Source organism: Nomascus leucogenys, chromosome 8 (assembly GCF_006542625.1).
Source record: "Nomascus leucogenys isolate Asia chromosome 8, Asia_NLE_v1, whole genome shotgun sequence".
NCBI classification, from domain to species: domain Eukaryota; kingdom Metazoa; phylum Chordata; class Mammalia; order Primates; family Hylobatidae; genus Nomascus; species Nomascus leucogenys.
In genome coordinates this window covers 20,445,007-20,457,290 of record NC_044388.1, presented here as the reverse complement: position 1 = coordinate 20,457,290, position 12,284 = coordinate 20,445,007, and the positions used below count along the sequence as shown (strand labels likewise).

At 43.8% G+C, this 12,284-nt stretch overlaps 1 protein-coding gene across 1 annotated transcript in view; it reads left to right on the top strand.

The window, feature by feature from the left end:
- The first annotated feature begins 844 nt into the window (after positions 1–844).
- LOC100583380 (collagen alpha-4(VI) chain-like) overlaps positions 845–12,284 on the top strand; it is a 90,793-nt gene continuing 79,353 nt past the window's right edge. Inside the window, exons 1-3 of the mRNA XM_030816508.1 lie at positions 845–924; positions 5,094–5,696; positions 7,924–8,511. Coding sequence (XP_030672368.1) covers positions 849–924; positions 5,094–5,696; positions 7,924–8,511 — 1,267 coding nt within the window. The 5' untranslated portion in view covers positions 845–848. The remainder of the gene's footprint in view (positions 925–5,093; positions 5,697–7,923; positions 8,512–12,284) is intronic.

Genomic DNA, 12,284 nt, shown 5'->3' with positions numbered 1-12,284 from the left:
CTAAGATCCACTATTAAATAGTGGATCGAAGACTCAAGACCAGGCAGTCTATCTCCAAGAGTCCTTGCTTTTTAGCCACATACATTCTGCTGAAGGCAGCTGTGAGATTGGCTAGCCAAGAATATAAAGATGAGGTATTCCCTGTTCCACTTGGAACCTCTCATTCAATGGGATTATTGTGTTCTTATTTTTAAACAAATGGACTTTCTTAGAGTAAAAAAAACAGAAATGGAATTGAGAGTAGACAATTTCCATGGACCCCTTTGGAAATGGATCTAAGCTTTGGGGAGGGAGGTCTGATGTTCTGCTTTTTTTTTTTTTTTTTTTGAGAATGTATGAGGTATTTTCAGACTAGACTTATTTGACTAGGCAGATGTGCTCCTGAGATACTTGAATATTTTAGCATACCACAGCTGTTCATCAGGTCATTCCACTCTTGCATAAATATACAAACAAAATCATTCAGAAATGTTTATGACCCACCAAATGAATGCAGTGTGTGAAATGGAAGTTCTATGCCATGTCCTGTATGCTTTCTCCTTTTATAGCCACATCTGGACAACTTTAAATAGTGAAGTCCGAGGTGTACACTCTGAGTGTTTACAAAATTCTTCCCGAGTTGGGTCAGCAAGACCATTTTCCTTGCATAATTGAAACAATGTGGGAACATTTCCCTCTTTATTTTGATAAAGCCTATGTTGATGTGGGGAAAGACATCCTTATGCTTTAAAAAAAAAATCAACTTCATGAGGTATAATTTATAGTCAATGTGTTGGACACATTTTAAGTGCATGAAGGCACATTTTTTAATTACAAGGTTTCTTCTTTTCTCTAGGTCCACATCTAGAATGGAGACTTGGAAGATATTTTGGGGGATCATCCTCCTTGAAGCTGGTTTTGGATTCATCAAGTCACAGAGGATTGGTAATACCTGGGTTTCTTTAAGCTGAAAACCATCTAGTGGTAGTGACCATCTTAAAAGGAAATATTACAGAAGCTTCATAATAAGAGGGAATCGATTCATTGAAGGAGAGTTTAGTCAGAATCTGGAAGCTTATAGTGAATGGTGGGCACTTGTTTTTTCAGTACTTAACCCCAAATGACAAAAAAATAGATATAACCAACCTTCCTTCCTTCCTTCCTTCCTTCCTTCCTTCCTTCCTTCCTTCCTTCCTTCCTTCCTTCCTTCCTTCTTTCTTTTTTGAGACGGTCTCCCTCTGTTGCCCAGGCTGGAGTGTAGTGGCGTCATCTCGGCTCACTGCAACCTCCCTGCCTCGGGCTCCCGTGATTCTCCTGCCTCAGCCTGCCGAGTGCCTGGGATTGCAGGCACGCCGCCACGCCTGGCTGGTTTTTGTATTTTTGGTGGAGACGGGGTTTCGCCGTGTTGGCCAGGCTGGTCTCTAACTCCTGACCTCGAGTGATCTGCCCGCCTCTGCCTCCCGAAGTGCTGGGTTTACAGACGGAGTCTCGCTCACTCAATGCTTAATGTTGCCCAGGCTGGAATGCAGTGGCGTGATCTCGGCTCGCTACAACCTCCACCTCCCAAGCGCCTGCCTTGGCCTCCCAAAGTGCTAAGATTACAGCCTCTGCCCTGCCGCCACCCAGTCTAGGAAGTGAGGAGCGTCTCTGCCTGGCCGCTCATCGTCTGGGATGTGAGGAGCGCCTCTGCCCGGCCGCCCCTTCTGGAAAGTGGGGAGCGTCTCTGCCCGGCCGCCCTGTCTGGGAAGTGAGGAGCGCCTCTGCCGGGCCGCCACCCCGTCTAGGAAGTGAGGAGCGCCTCTGCCCGGCCGCCACCCCATCTAGGAAGGGAGGAGCGCCTCTGCCCGGCCGCCACCCCGCCTAGGAAGTGAGGAGCGCCTCTGCCCGGCCGCCCCGCTGGGAAGTGAGGAGCGCCTCTGCCCGGCCGCCCCGTCTGGGATGTGAGGAGCGCCTCTGCCCGGCCGCCCCATCTTGGAAGTGAGGAGCGCCTCTGCCTGGCCGCTGTGCAACCTTCCAAGTGTGAAGTGACAGCCTTTCTGCAGGTGTACCCAACAGCTCCGAAGAGACAGCCACCATCGAGAACCGGCCATGATGACGATGGCGGTTTTGTCAAAAAGAAAAGGGGGAGATGTGGGGAAAAGAAAGAGAGATCACATTGTTACTGTGTCTGTGTAGAAAGAAGTAGACATAGGAGACTCCATTTTGTTCTGTACTAAGAAAAATTCTTCTGCCTTGGGATGCTGTTAATCTATAACCTTACCCCCAACCCCGTGCTCTCTGAAACATGTGCTGTGTCAACTCAGGGTTAAATGGATTAAGGGCTGTGCAAGATGTGCTTTGTTAAACAGATGCTTGAAGGCAGCATGCTCGTTAAGAGTCATCACCACTCCCTAATCTCAAGTACCCAGGGACACAAACACTGCGGAAGGCGCAGGGACCTCAGCCTAGGAAAGCCAGAGACCTCTGTTCATGTGTTTATCTGCTGACCTTCTCTCCACTATTATCCTATGACCCTGCCACATACCCCTCTCCGAGAAACACCCAAGAATGATCAATAAATACTAAGGAAAAAAAAAAAAAGCAAAAAGTCAGACAGAAAAAAAAATAGATATTAAAAAGTTCCATACTCTGAAATGTATTACCAGGTTCTCAAATGCTTTTGTAAACAGGAGTCTGTTCTGCATTCTGCCTTTTCTCTTTGGCAGAGCTGTTCCGAGGAGTAATTATCATCCCAAGATGGATAGCTTCACTGAGTGCTAGTGACACATCTGCAATTTTTTGCAGTTATTTTAATAGATTGTTGGGACTTTCCAAGATGAAAGTCTCATCAGAAGAAGATTATTTGAGTAGCCTGAAGTGCCAGTGAGACAATATTGAGGTTTAAATATTCAAATATAATTACACAGGCTGTTATTTGTTGGGGGAAAAAAACCATGAAGCTCTCTCAGTTTTCCTTTTGGCTCTGGCTCCCTTCACTTGTGAACAGAAGCTGTGACAGTCTTTTCATGTTTCAAACACCTTCTAAAACATTCAAAGAACTAGTGGAGGGGTTAAGAAAGTGACAGTCTATGAAAATGTAATACATCTCTCAAGTTGTTTATGATAGAACTGAAACTTACTTGCCTCGAAAATATTCTACAGCTGTGTGGTTTCCTCTGATTTGAAAGATCAGGGGAACACGTCGTGGTTTGCATTTGATCACCCCTGAAAGAGATGTTAAGGGGACAAGCCAGTCAGCCATCCCTGGAACAGTCATTGAATTCTCTCCTCCCAGTAAGACTGCACTTTGGAGGGTTGAAGGGAAATAAAGCTTAAAGGACCTGAAGTTCATTTATCGTCTGCCTTTTCCGTGATCAGATTCCACTTGGCTTTATAACCAATGTTATGCAAACTTCTGAGAGGTTGGACCCAGGACTTCAGAAGTGACAAGTGGATTAAGTGTCCCTGGATTATACCAACCTCCCCAAGCCCTCTCTGTCTAGACTCTCACTTGGCCTTTGCCTTTCTGTAATATGGATTTCTAATTTAATCTTCATGGCAGTTCAGGGTATGGACTAGATATCAGGAGACCTGGGTCCTAATTCTGGCTCTTTGAATGGATTTACATGAGTTACTTTGCCTTTCCAGGTCTTATTTTCATTCTCTTTGAGATAGCTGAATTGGACTCCTTATTTTATACTTGTGCTGTCCAATACAGTGGCCACTAGCTGCATGTGACTCTCTGAATTAAAATAAATCAAAATTCAGTAAAATATGAAGTTCAGTTTCTGTTATACTAGCTACATTTCACATGCTCAGTTGCCACATGTCTAGCAGCTACAGTCTCATATAATTATTTCTAGCACTAAAATTTTAATTCCATTATTTGTTTTCATTAATGTTCAAGATTTCCATCCTTATAAGTGCTGTCTCTTTCCTTTCTCTCTTTTCCTCTATTCTTTCCTTCTTCAATAGTTTTGGGTATCTGCTTTATGCTAGATGCTCATGTGGTGAACAAACAAACAAAATACACGGTTATTTGTTCTCATGGAGCTCACAGTCTAGTTGGGGAAATTGCCATTAATTAAATAAGCACAATCATGAATGTTACATTACAAAGATAAAAGAACATGATCCTATGAGAATTTACCAAAATTTGCTCCAGTCCTGCAGCCACTTGGTGTCTGATCTCTCCCATGCTGGAGGCCAGGATGGGCCAAGGTGGGGTAGAAATGGGCCTGGCCACTGTTGAGATGGTGGTTTCCAGGCTTGTAGCTGGGGTTGGGGAGAAGTAGCTGCATAGTGCAGCTTGAGTTCAGGGAGCCAAAAGACACATGTGAACCACACATATAGGAATGCCAATGATCAAACTAAAAGGGGCTGGTAGTGGCCAGGGAGTACAGAAGTCAAAGCTGGAAAGCTGATGTCTTAGGTCGGGTTCCTTGGAAGCAGAGTTTGGGACAGGGATTTGAGCACATTATTTTGAGAAAGTACTCTTTAGGAAAAAAATCTGTAAGGAAGTAAGAGAAGTGGGTTAGAGTAGGGGATGAAGACTATAGGTAAAGTCAAGCCTTGGCCTGAGTCATGAGAGGTGGTGATGGAGTCTAAATAACACTGCAGGGTTGTTTCACTGAAGGCAAGTGGGCCAGGCATTGGTATCTCCATGTCAATTAGACATTGGCCACCCAGGGTGGTGGTAGTGGTGTAACTTCCCAGGTGTCTCCAATTGATGCCACTCCCTTCAGCCAAGGTTAGGACTCTGGAGAAAGTGACAGGTAGCACTTGAAGCAGCTGGAGGCTAGGTGTGCCAACCAGTGAAGGCAATCTAGGTGGGTGCCAACAGCATCCACTACTGGTAGAAAACTGGGTTCTTTTATTTAGGTCAAGGGATGAATGGAAAGCTGGGTGGGTGATCTAACTGAAGGGCCAAATGTCTATTAGAATGGAACAGAGAGTGGCAGGTGAGCAGGGGAAGATGGTAGCCATGGGAAGACAAGGGAAGATGATGGTGTGTCTAGGCTGCATGCTGTGCAGGCAGATCTGTGAGGAGTAAAGGCACTGAGTCTGGAGAGATGGGATTCCAGCCAGTAGCTGTCATTTGTTATGTTTTATCTGAAAGTGACTCTCTTTCCCAGTCTGCAGGGAGGCCTCTCTGGGAGATGTTGTGTTTCTGGTGGACACAAACATCAACCCCCAACATGCACGCAGTGTGCGGAACTTCTTGCACATTCTGGTAAACAGCTTCAATGTCAGCAGTGAGACCATCCATGTGGGTCTGGCCCAGTATAGCGATGTGCCCCATTCAGAGTTCTTGCTTTCCACCTACCACCGCAAAGGTGATGTGTTGAGACACATTCGGCAGTTTCAATTTAAGCCTGGGGGCAAGAACATGGGCCTGGCCCTGAAGTTCATTCTAGACCACCACTTCCAGGAAGCATCAGGGAGCCGGGCAAGCCAAGGGGTACCTCAGATCGCCGTGGTGATTAGCAGTGGGCCAGCTGAGGACCATGTCCATGGACCTGCGGAGGCATTGAGGCGGGCAGGCATCCTGCTTTATGTTGTTGGCGTCAGAGATGCAGTTTGGGCAGAGCTCATGGAAATTGCCAGTAGTCCGCAGGAGAATTTTACCTCCTTTCTTCCTAACTTCTCTGGTCTGAGCAATCTCGCCCAGAAGCTGCGGCAGGAGCTCTGTGATAAGTTGGCAAAGGCAGCTCCACGTGTTGACCACGTCTCTCCAGGTAAAAAGGCTTTTTCTTTTTAATTTCTGATCTGGAAGTCATGAAACTCAAAGCTTGATCTCTTATTCATCCCTCTGCCCATCCTTCTTATTTTTCATATGTGTGCATGTTTTAATTTTAAAATTAAAATTTCATGAAGCCAACCCTATGCTCCTCTTCAATCACTGACCAAAGCCTCATCAGCTCTTTTTATAAATCCTGTGGGCCTTATGCTGGTTCTATATACTGATGTAGTATAAGTCCATTTTTGAATGAAGATTTATTTGTTTCTAGAATGACATTATTATTCCTAGGTTAACTTACCCATGTTGCCTGGAGGAAGGACAGGAAGGGAGAGGGGCAGTAGTTCCCCTAGGATGTTTGCTAATTTAACTGCAAGCCTGTTGGTTTAATATACTGGTTAAGATTGTTAATTTAGGGAAAATAAAGATCTGTGTTCAAATCTTACAAAGTAGAGAAAGGGTAATCTTAGACAAGTCACTTTACCTCTCTGAATCTAAATTTTCTTCCTAGGATGATAGTACCTGCCTCAGAGAGTTGTTAAAAACATTAAACAAAATTGTGCAAGTAAAGTGCTTGGCACTATACCTGGCCAACCAGAGGTACTCACAAGCATTACCTGTTATTACTTGTCATAACCTGTGATGATGATATGCCTGTCATCAACTTTGTGCTTCTATTGGTGATAGGGCATAAAATGGTGGAAATTCTTTATAAATTAATTACTAAACTCCATAATAAAGCACACAACTTTGAGAAGAGAAGGAGAAGAATGCTTGTGGGCTCCATCAAAACCCACAAGAGGACAGACTCTTCCTGATTTATTCATTATTATGGTATTTCTGTATAGGGTATGTTAATTGGAAGAACTGCTAAAACTTTTGACCCATTGATGCAGCAGGTGTGTGGTGGTAGTATTGCATTTGTATGGGCAAATAAATATTATGTATCTTCCTTTTGTACAGTACTTCAAGGCTTACCAAGAGGTTTTATATGCGTAGTAATAATAGCTACTATTTGCCTGGCGTTGTATAGTTTTGAAAGCTTATTTACATTGCTCATCTGACTGATCACCTCAACTTTGTTAGATACATAGGGTAATTAGTATTATTGTTTGCATTTTTCAGATAAGAAAACTGAAGCCAAAGTTACCACAAGTGGATTGCAGAACTAGGGACTTGATCCCAGATCTTTTAGAGCAGACCCATTCCACTAGAGCAGGGCTGTTAGGTTGTATTCCTGGGGAGCAGAGCCTGAAACAAGAATTTGGATACACATGATTTGCTAAGGAAGAGCTCCCGGGGCAATGGTCAGTAAGGATGTGGGGTATTCAGGACAGAGAAGTAGAGAAAAGTAAGGAAGGGTGTGATTTCAGGTAAAAATTCTGTGAAGGGTTTTAGCCTGATCCTGCAGGGGAACTTGGTGTACATTATGCCTCAAAGTTGTCTTGACCCTGAATCTGGGTCAAGCAAGGATCTGGGATTTTAAATATTGTGAGAAAAGTAGCTTCACTAGCTGGAGGGTAGTTTTCCAAAGAGCAGTGCATAGAATGGTAAAAAAGAAATCCAAAAGGACTGAGCAGAGCATGGCATTGTCTGCTACAGCAGATTATCTTATTTTATCCTCAAAACAACCTTGCAAGAGTATGAGGGTTGGTGTAAAGATTTCAGTGCTGCAGAGAGGAAAATTAAGTCTCAAAGAGATGAGTGATAAATAGGTCACAGAGCTATTAAATGATAGCGCTGCAATAAGATGTGTCAAGGAACATGGGATATATTCCAGCTTTCTGACCAGCTGGTGCCAGCACACTCCTAGATGTGAAGTTTCTTTGTCAAAAGATAGGAGGCTGATGGCTTTTTCTGACTGGAAAGAATACATTCCCTCTCTTAGCATGTTGCTTAATTTACAGAGTGCTTTTCTTCTTAATAAAATTTAAGGGATTATCTAAGTGGATTTCAAGGTTGGAAGTGTCAGTAGAGCAGGTCTGAAATCTCAGAAGGTGATGGAGCAGAGCGAAGGAAAGGTATGGGGGGATGTTAATGTTATTGCTCTGAGCACACTGTCATTTGGGGTGAGGGTAGTGTCTGAGGACCACTAAGTATAGGCTGCCTGCCATTATTCTTCTTTTCTGCATTGGTTCCAAGCAGCTTGAACCATTGGTTCAAAGGTTCAAAGCATTTTTAGTGAAGATCCAGTAATCCAATCCCTTTTGCCGTCTCTCTTATAGCTTGCAGAGAAGCAGCCCTGGCAGACATTGTGTTTCTAGTAGACAGTTCAACTAGCATCGGACCCCAAAACTTCCTGAAAGTCAAGAACTTCCTTTACTCCGTCGTCTTGGGGCTTGACATCAGCAGTGACCGTGTCCGAGTGGGACTTGCCCAGTATAATGACAACATCTACCCAGCCTTCCAGCTGAACCAGCACCCTCTGAAGAGCATGGTCTTGGAGCAGATCCAGAATCTGCCATACCGCCCAGGAGGCACAAACACAGGGAGCGCCCTGGAGTTTATTAGGACCAACTATTTGACTGAGGAGTCTGGCAGTCGGGCCAAGGACAGAGTTCCTCAGATAGTTATCCTGGTGACTGACGGGGAGTCAAATGATGAGGTCCAGGAGGTGGCTGACCGGTTGAAAGAAGATGGAGTTGTTGTGTATGTGGTAGGGGTCAATGTCCAGGATGTCCAAGAGTTGCAAAAAATAGCCAGTGAGCCATTTGAGAAGTTTCTCTTCAACACCGAAAACTTCAATATCCTGCAGGATTTTTCAGGAAGTATTCTTCAGACTCTGTGCTCAGCAGTGGAGGGTAAGATAAAAGGTAAGAAGCTGTGTTAGAACCCAAGATTCCAACCATGCCAGCCCACTACAATATAACCCAGAATACGCTGGGTGTATGGGAGGGCAAGGAGTACTGGCATCACTGGAGAACCTGGGGAGACTTCCTAGGGGAAGGGATTGAAGGCTGGATGGAGTTCTTGTGGGTAGAAAGGAACATCTTGCCATGTTGTTCAAGGGAAATAGCATGGGTTTTGAAAGCCAGAAGACCTGTTTTTTAATCCTATCTTTGCCACTTTCTAGTTATGTGAGCAAGGACAAGTGGCTTCACTTTTTCACTTCAATTTTCTCATCTGCACAAAGAAAATAATACTTGTCTAGAAGAAAGGTTTATGAGGATTAAATCAGATAAAGTGTATAAAAAGCTCTAGCATAAAGTGTGTCCTCATTTAACTTCCCTTGCCTCCACTATTGTTTGAACAAGAGTAATTGAAAGGTAGGTTAGTATAATAAAACAGACAACAAGGCAGCAGGCTATAAGAGAGGAAAAGCCTTGTGATAGAGTCCCACATACAGGAAGGGAAGTACAATATACAGAGAGTTGTATAAAGATAGTACTTCTCACATTGGGCACACAAAACCATCCTTATATTCAATTTTCATGAGAGTTTGATTTGATTTACTTTCTCCTTTTGTCTTTTTCTGGCCCCCTGGTCTCCCTTTCCCTTTACTTCCAGAATTCATCAAAGCCTATGCAGACGTGGTCTTTCTTGCTGACACATCACAGGACACATCACGAGCCAGTTTCCAGAGGATGCAGAATTTCCTCTCCAGAGTGGTTGGCATGCTGGAGGTTGGCAGGGACAAGTACCAAATTGGGCTGGCTCAGTATGGTGATGAAGGTCACACTGAGTTTTTGCTCAATACCTACAAGACCCAGAATGAGATGATAGCTCACATTCATGAGCGTTTTGTGCCCCTGGGTCGCTCCAGGAGGACAGGCAAGGCACTGCGATACCTTCTTCAGACATTCTTCCAGGAGGAAGCAGGAAGCCGATTTCTCCAGGGCATTCCCCAGTATGCAGTGGTCATTAATTCAGGCAAATCAGAGGATGAAGTCCAGGATGCTGCACAGAGACTAAGAGAGAAAGGTGTGAAAGTTATGTCTGTGGGTGTGCAGGACTTTGACAGGAAAGAACTGGAAGGGATGGGATCCCCAGACCTTGTCTATGATATGCAGAGAGAAGATGAAGTCAGACACATAGTAGAAGATATGAATGTGGTGATCCGAGGGACTGGACAGCAGGAACACAGGATTACAGCCAACAAGGAGGCTGTAGGAGGTAAAGTTTGGTCCTAGGATATATGAGCCACTGGGAGATCTCAGTGTAAGAGGAAAGTCTGGGGAAAGAGCAGAGAAGGTGGGTATTCTGGATTCCTCAGTACTGGGGCACTAGCACTAGCAGACAGGAAAGAGTAGGAAGCATGGGATGCCTCAGGCACAACCTTGTTTTAGTTAACTATGGTCACAATGATGCTGCATAACAAACTGGGTGAAAAGTCAGTGGCTGAAAAGAATCACTTATTCTCACAGATCGGTTGAGGAACAGCTGATCTTGGCTGGGCCCAAACAAACGGCTTTGATGATATTGTCTGGGCCTCTTCACAGATTTGGGATTTGTCTGGGTGTTGGTTGATCTAGGTTTGGCTCTGCTCCACATATCTCTCATCTTATTCCTGGGATCATCAGGCTAGTCTGGGCATATTCTTCTCCTGGTAATTGCAGAGGTACCAGGGAGAAAACCAATTGCATAAGCCTTTCTCAAACCTCTGCTGCATCATCTGCTAACATTTCATTGGCTCGAGCAAGTCATATGGCTATGTTGAGATCAGTAGAGTAGAAAAGTATATCTTACCATGGAAATAAGGAGTAAGGAGATAATATTTCTGAGTAAGAATCTAAATTACCATATACCTTTTCCAGGAGAAGGAGCACTCAGGCTTCTCCCCATAGATTAGATAAAGTACTTCCTTATGTTGGTATCCAAGACACTCAAGGGAGATACTAGTGGCATTTTGGTTAGGACAATTCATAGTGTAGAATTGTCCTGTGCATTGTCAGAGGTTTAATATCCCTAGTTTCTGCCAGTATCATCCCTGAATCATTATGGTAATCCAAAACATCCCCATACATTTCCAAAATGTCCCTTGTAGATATGTACCATTCTTGGCTGAGAACCACTGAGCCTTATCTCCTGATAAGTCTTTGTACACATTCTATTCACTGACCAAGCTGAACTACTCATAATTAGCTGTATGTATATCATGCATTCCAACCTCTGTCTCTGCTCGTGAATACACTATAATATCAGCTTGTGATGCCCACAGTCAAAATTTACCCTTCAGTTGTTAAGTTACCCTCTTGATGAAGCATCCTTTGAGCCCCACAGCTAGAAGTGGCCAATTTTTCCTTTCTTGGAATTGTCACACCTCTGCCCAGACCTATCAACAATTAGAGCTTGGGGTCCTTGGAAATTTATGGGCAGAAAAAAACAAACACATATGTGACAAGAAGAGGAAAATCCAAACAAAGGTAATAAGGAACTAAGAAGCACCTTATGGAGATACTATATTAAGCAGAGATAGATAGTACAAAAGGAGGGCATACTAGAGGATGTGGGCTGGAAGGAATTGTGCTGGTCCCTCTATAACAGGTATTATTTTAATATATAGGAGAAGGGAGGAGGGTACCCTGGGGAAGGGGAAGAAGCATGTAAGGGGTCTACGCTCCTGGTAAGGGTGTGGAAATGGGAATGGTCTGGATGAATGTGGAAGAAAGTTTAAAAATGGAGCCAATTTGGATCAGTGGAAGAGTACAGAAGTAGTGAGAGATGAGATTGGATTAGGTATGATAGACCCTGACTACAGGATCCCAAAGACACTAGAAGTAATTGGTGGGCAACTTTTAAGCAAGAAGTATGACATGACCAAAGCAGTCTTCCAGGAAACCTTCAGCAGGCAGGTTGGGTTCCAAATGGCACCTCAGACTCAGAAAGACTTTAAGGCTGAGCTGTCATCTGGCCACATGGAGAGGATGTCTGGGCCCAGCCCAAGGGTGGCTCTGATAATGAGGAAACAGAAGGAATCCTGAAGACAATTTGAAAGGAGGATAACTGCACTTGGTACAAAAAGGTGAAGGAAGGGAGATGTCAAAGATGTCTGGAGTTTCTAACGTCAGTGTTTTAGACTTGCTAAAATTGTGGACAACACCCTCTTTTAAAATCTAGGATTGAATTTTGATTCTTTATGAAAAAGGACCACAGGGGAAATTTCAGGACACCAAGAGACAAAAGAGAAAGTTAAAAGGTTATTCTATTGCCCCTAAACCTTGTTTCACAATATTCAGTTGTTTACACAGTGGTTTCAAGCTTCCGCATGTATGGTTTTGGTTCTCTGCTAGGGAGATTTCCTATTTCACAGATCAAAGCAGATATGGACCTTGACACTATGTGGACACAGTGGGTTTCTCTGCAATAGGCACTGTCTCAAATAGAGAGAGTGGTGTTTGCATTCTTCTTGGCAACGAGTTTATGTTTTATTCCTTCATCTGAGGTAAGTGGAAGGGAAAGTTCTTCCGTAGCAAAATAAAACAGCCAGCTAGCCTCATATTTGGATAAAGATTTTTCATAGAAACTTGCAACATTTCAGGCTGCCTCTGTTAAAATGACATGACATTGATCAAAGAAAGGTTTAGAAATTAACAGCCACAGTTAATTTTCATCTTTTGGAGGTTTCAGGCCTATAAATGAGAATTTG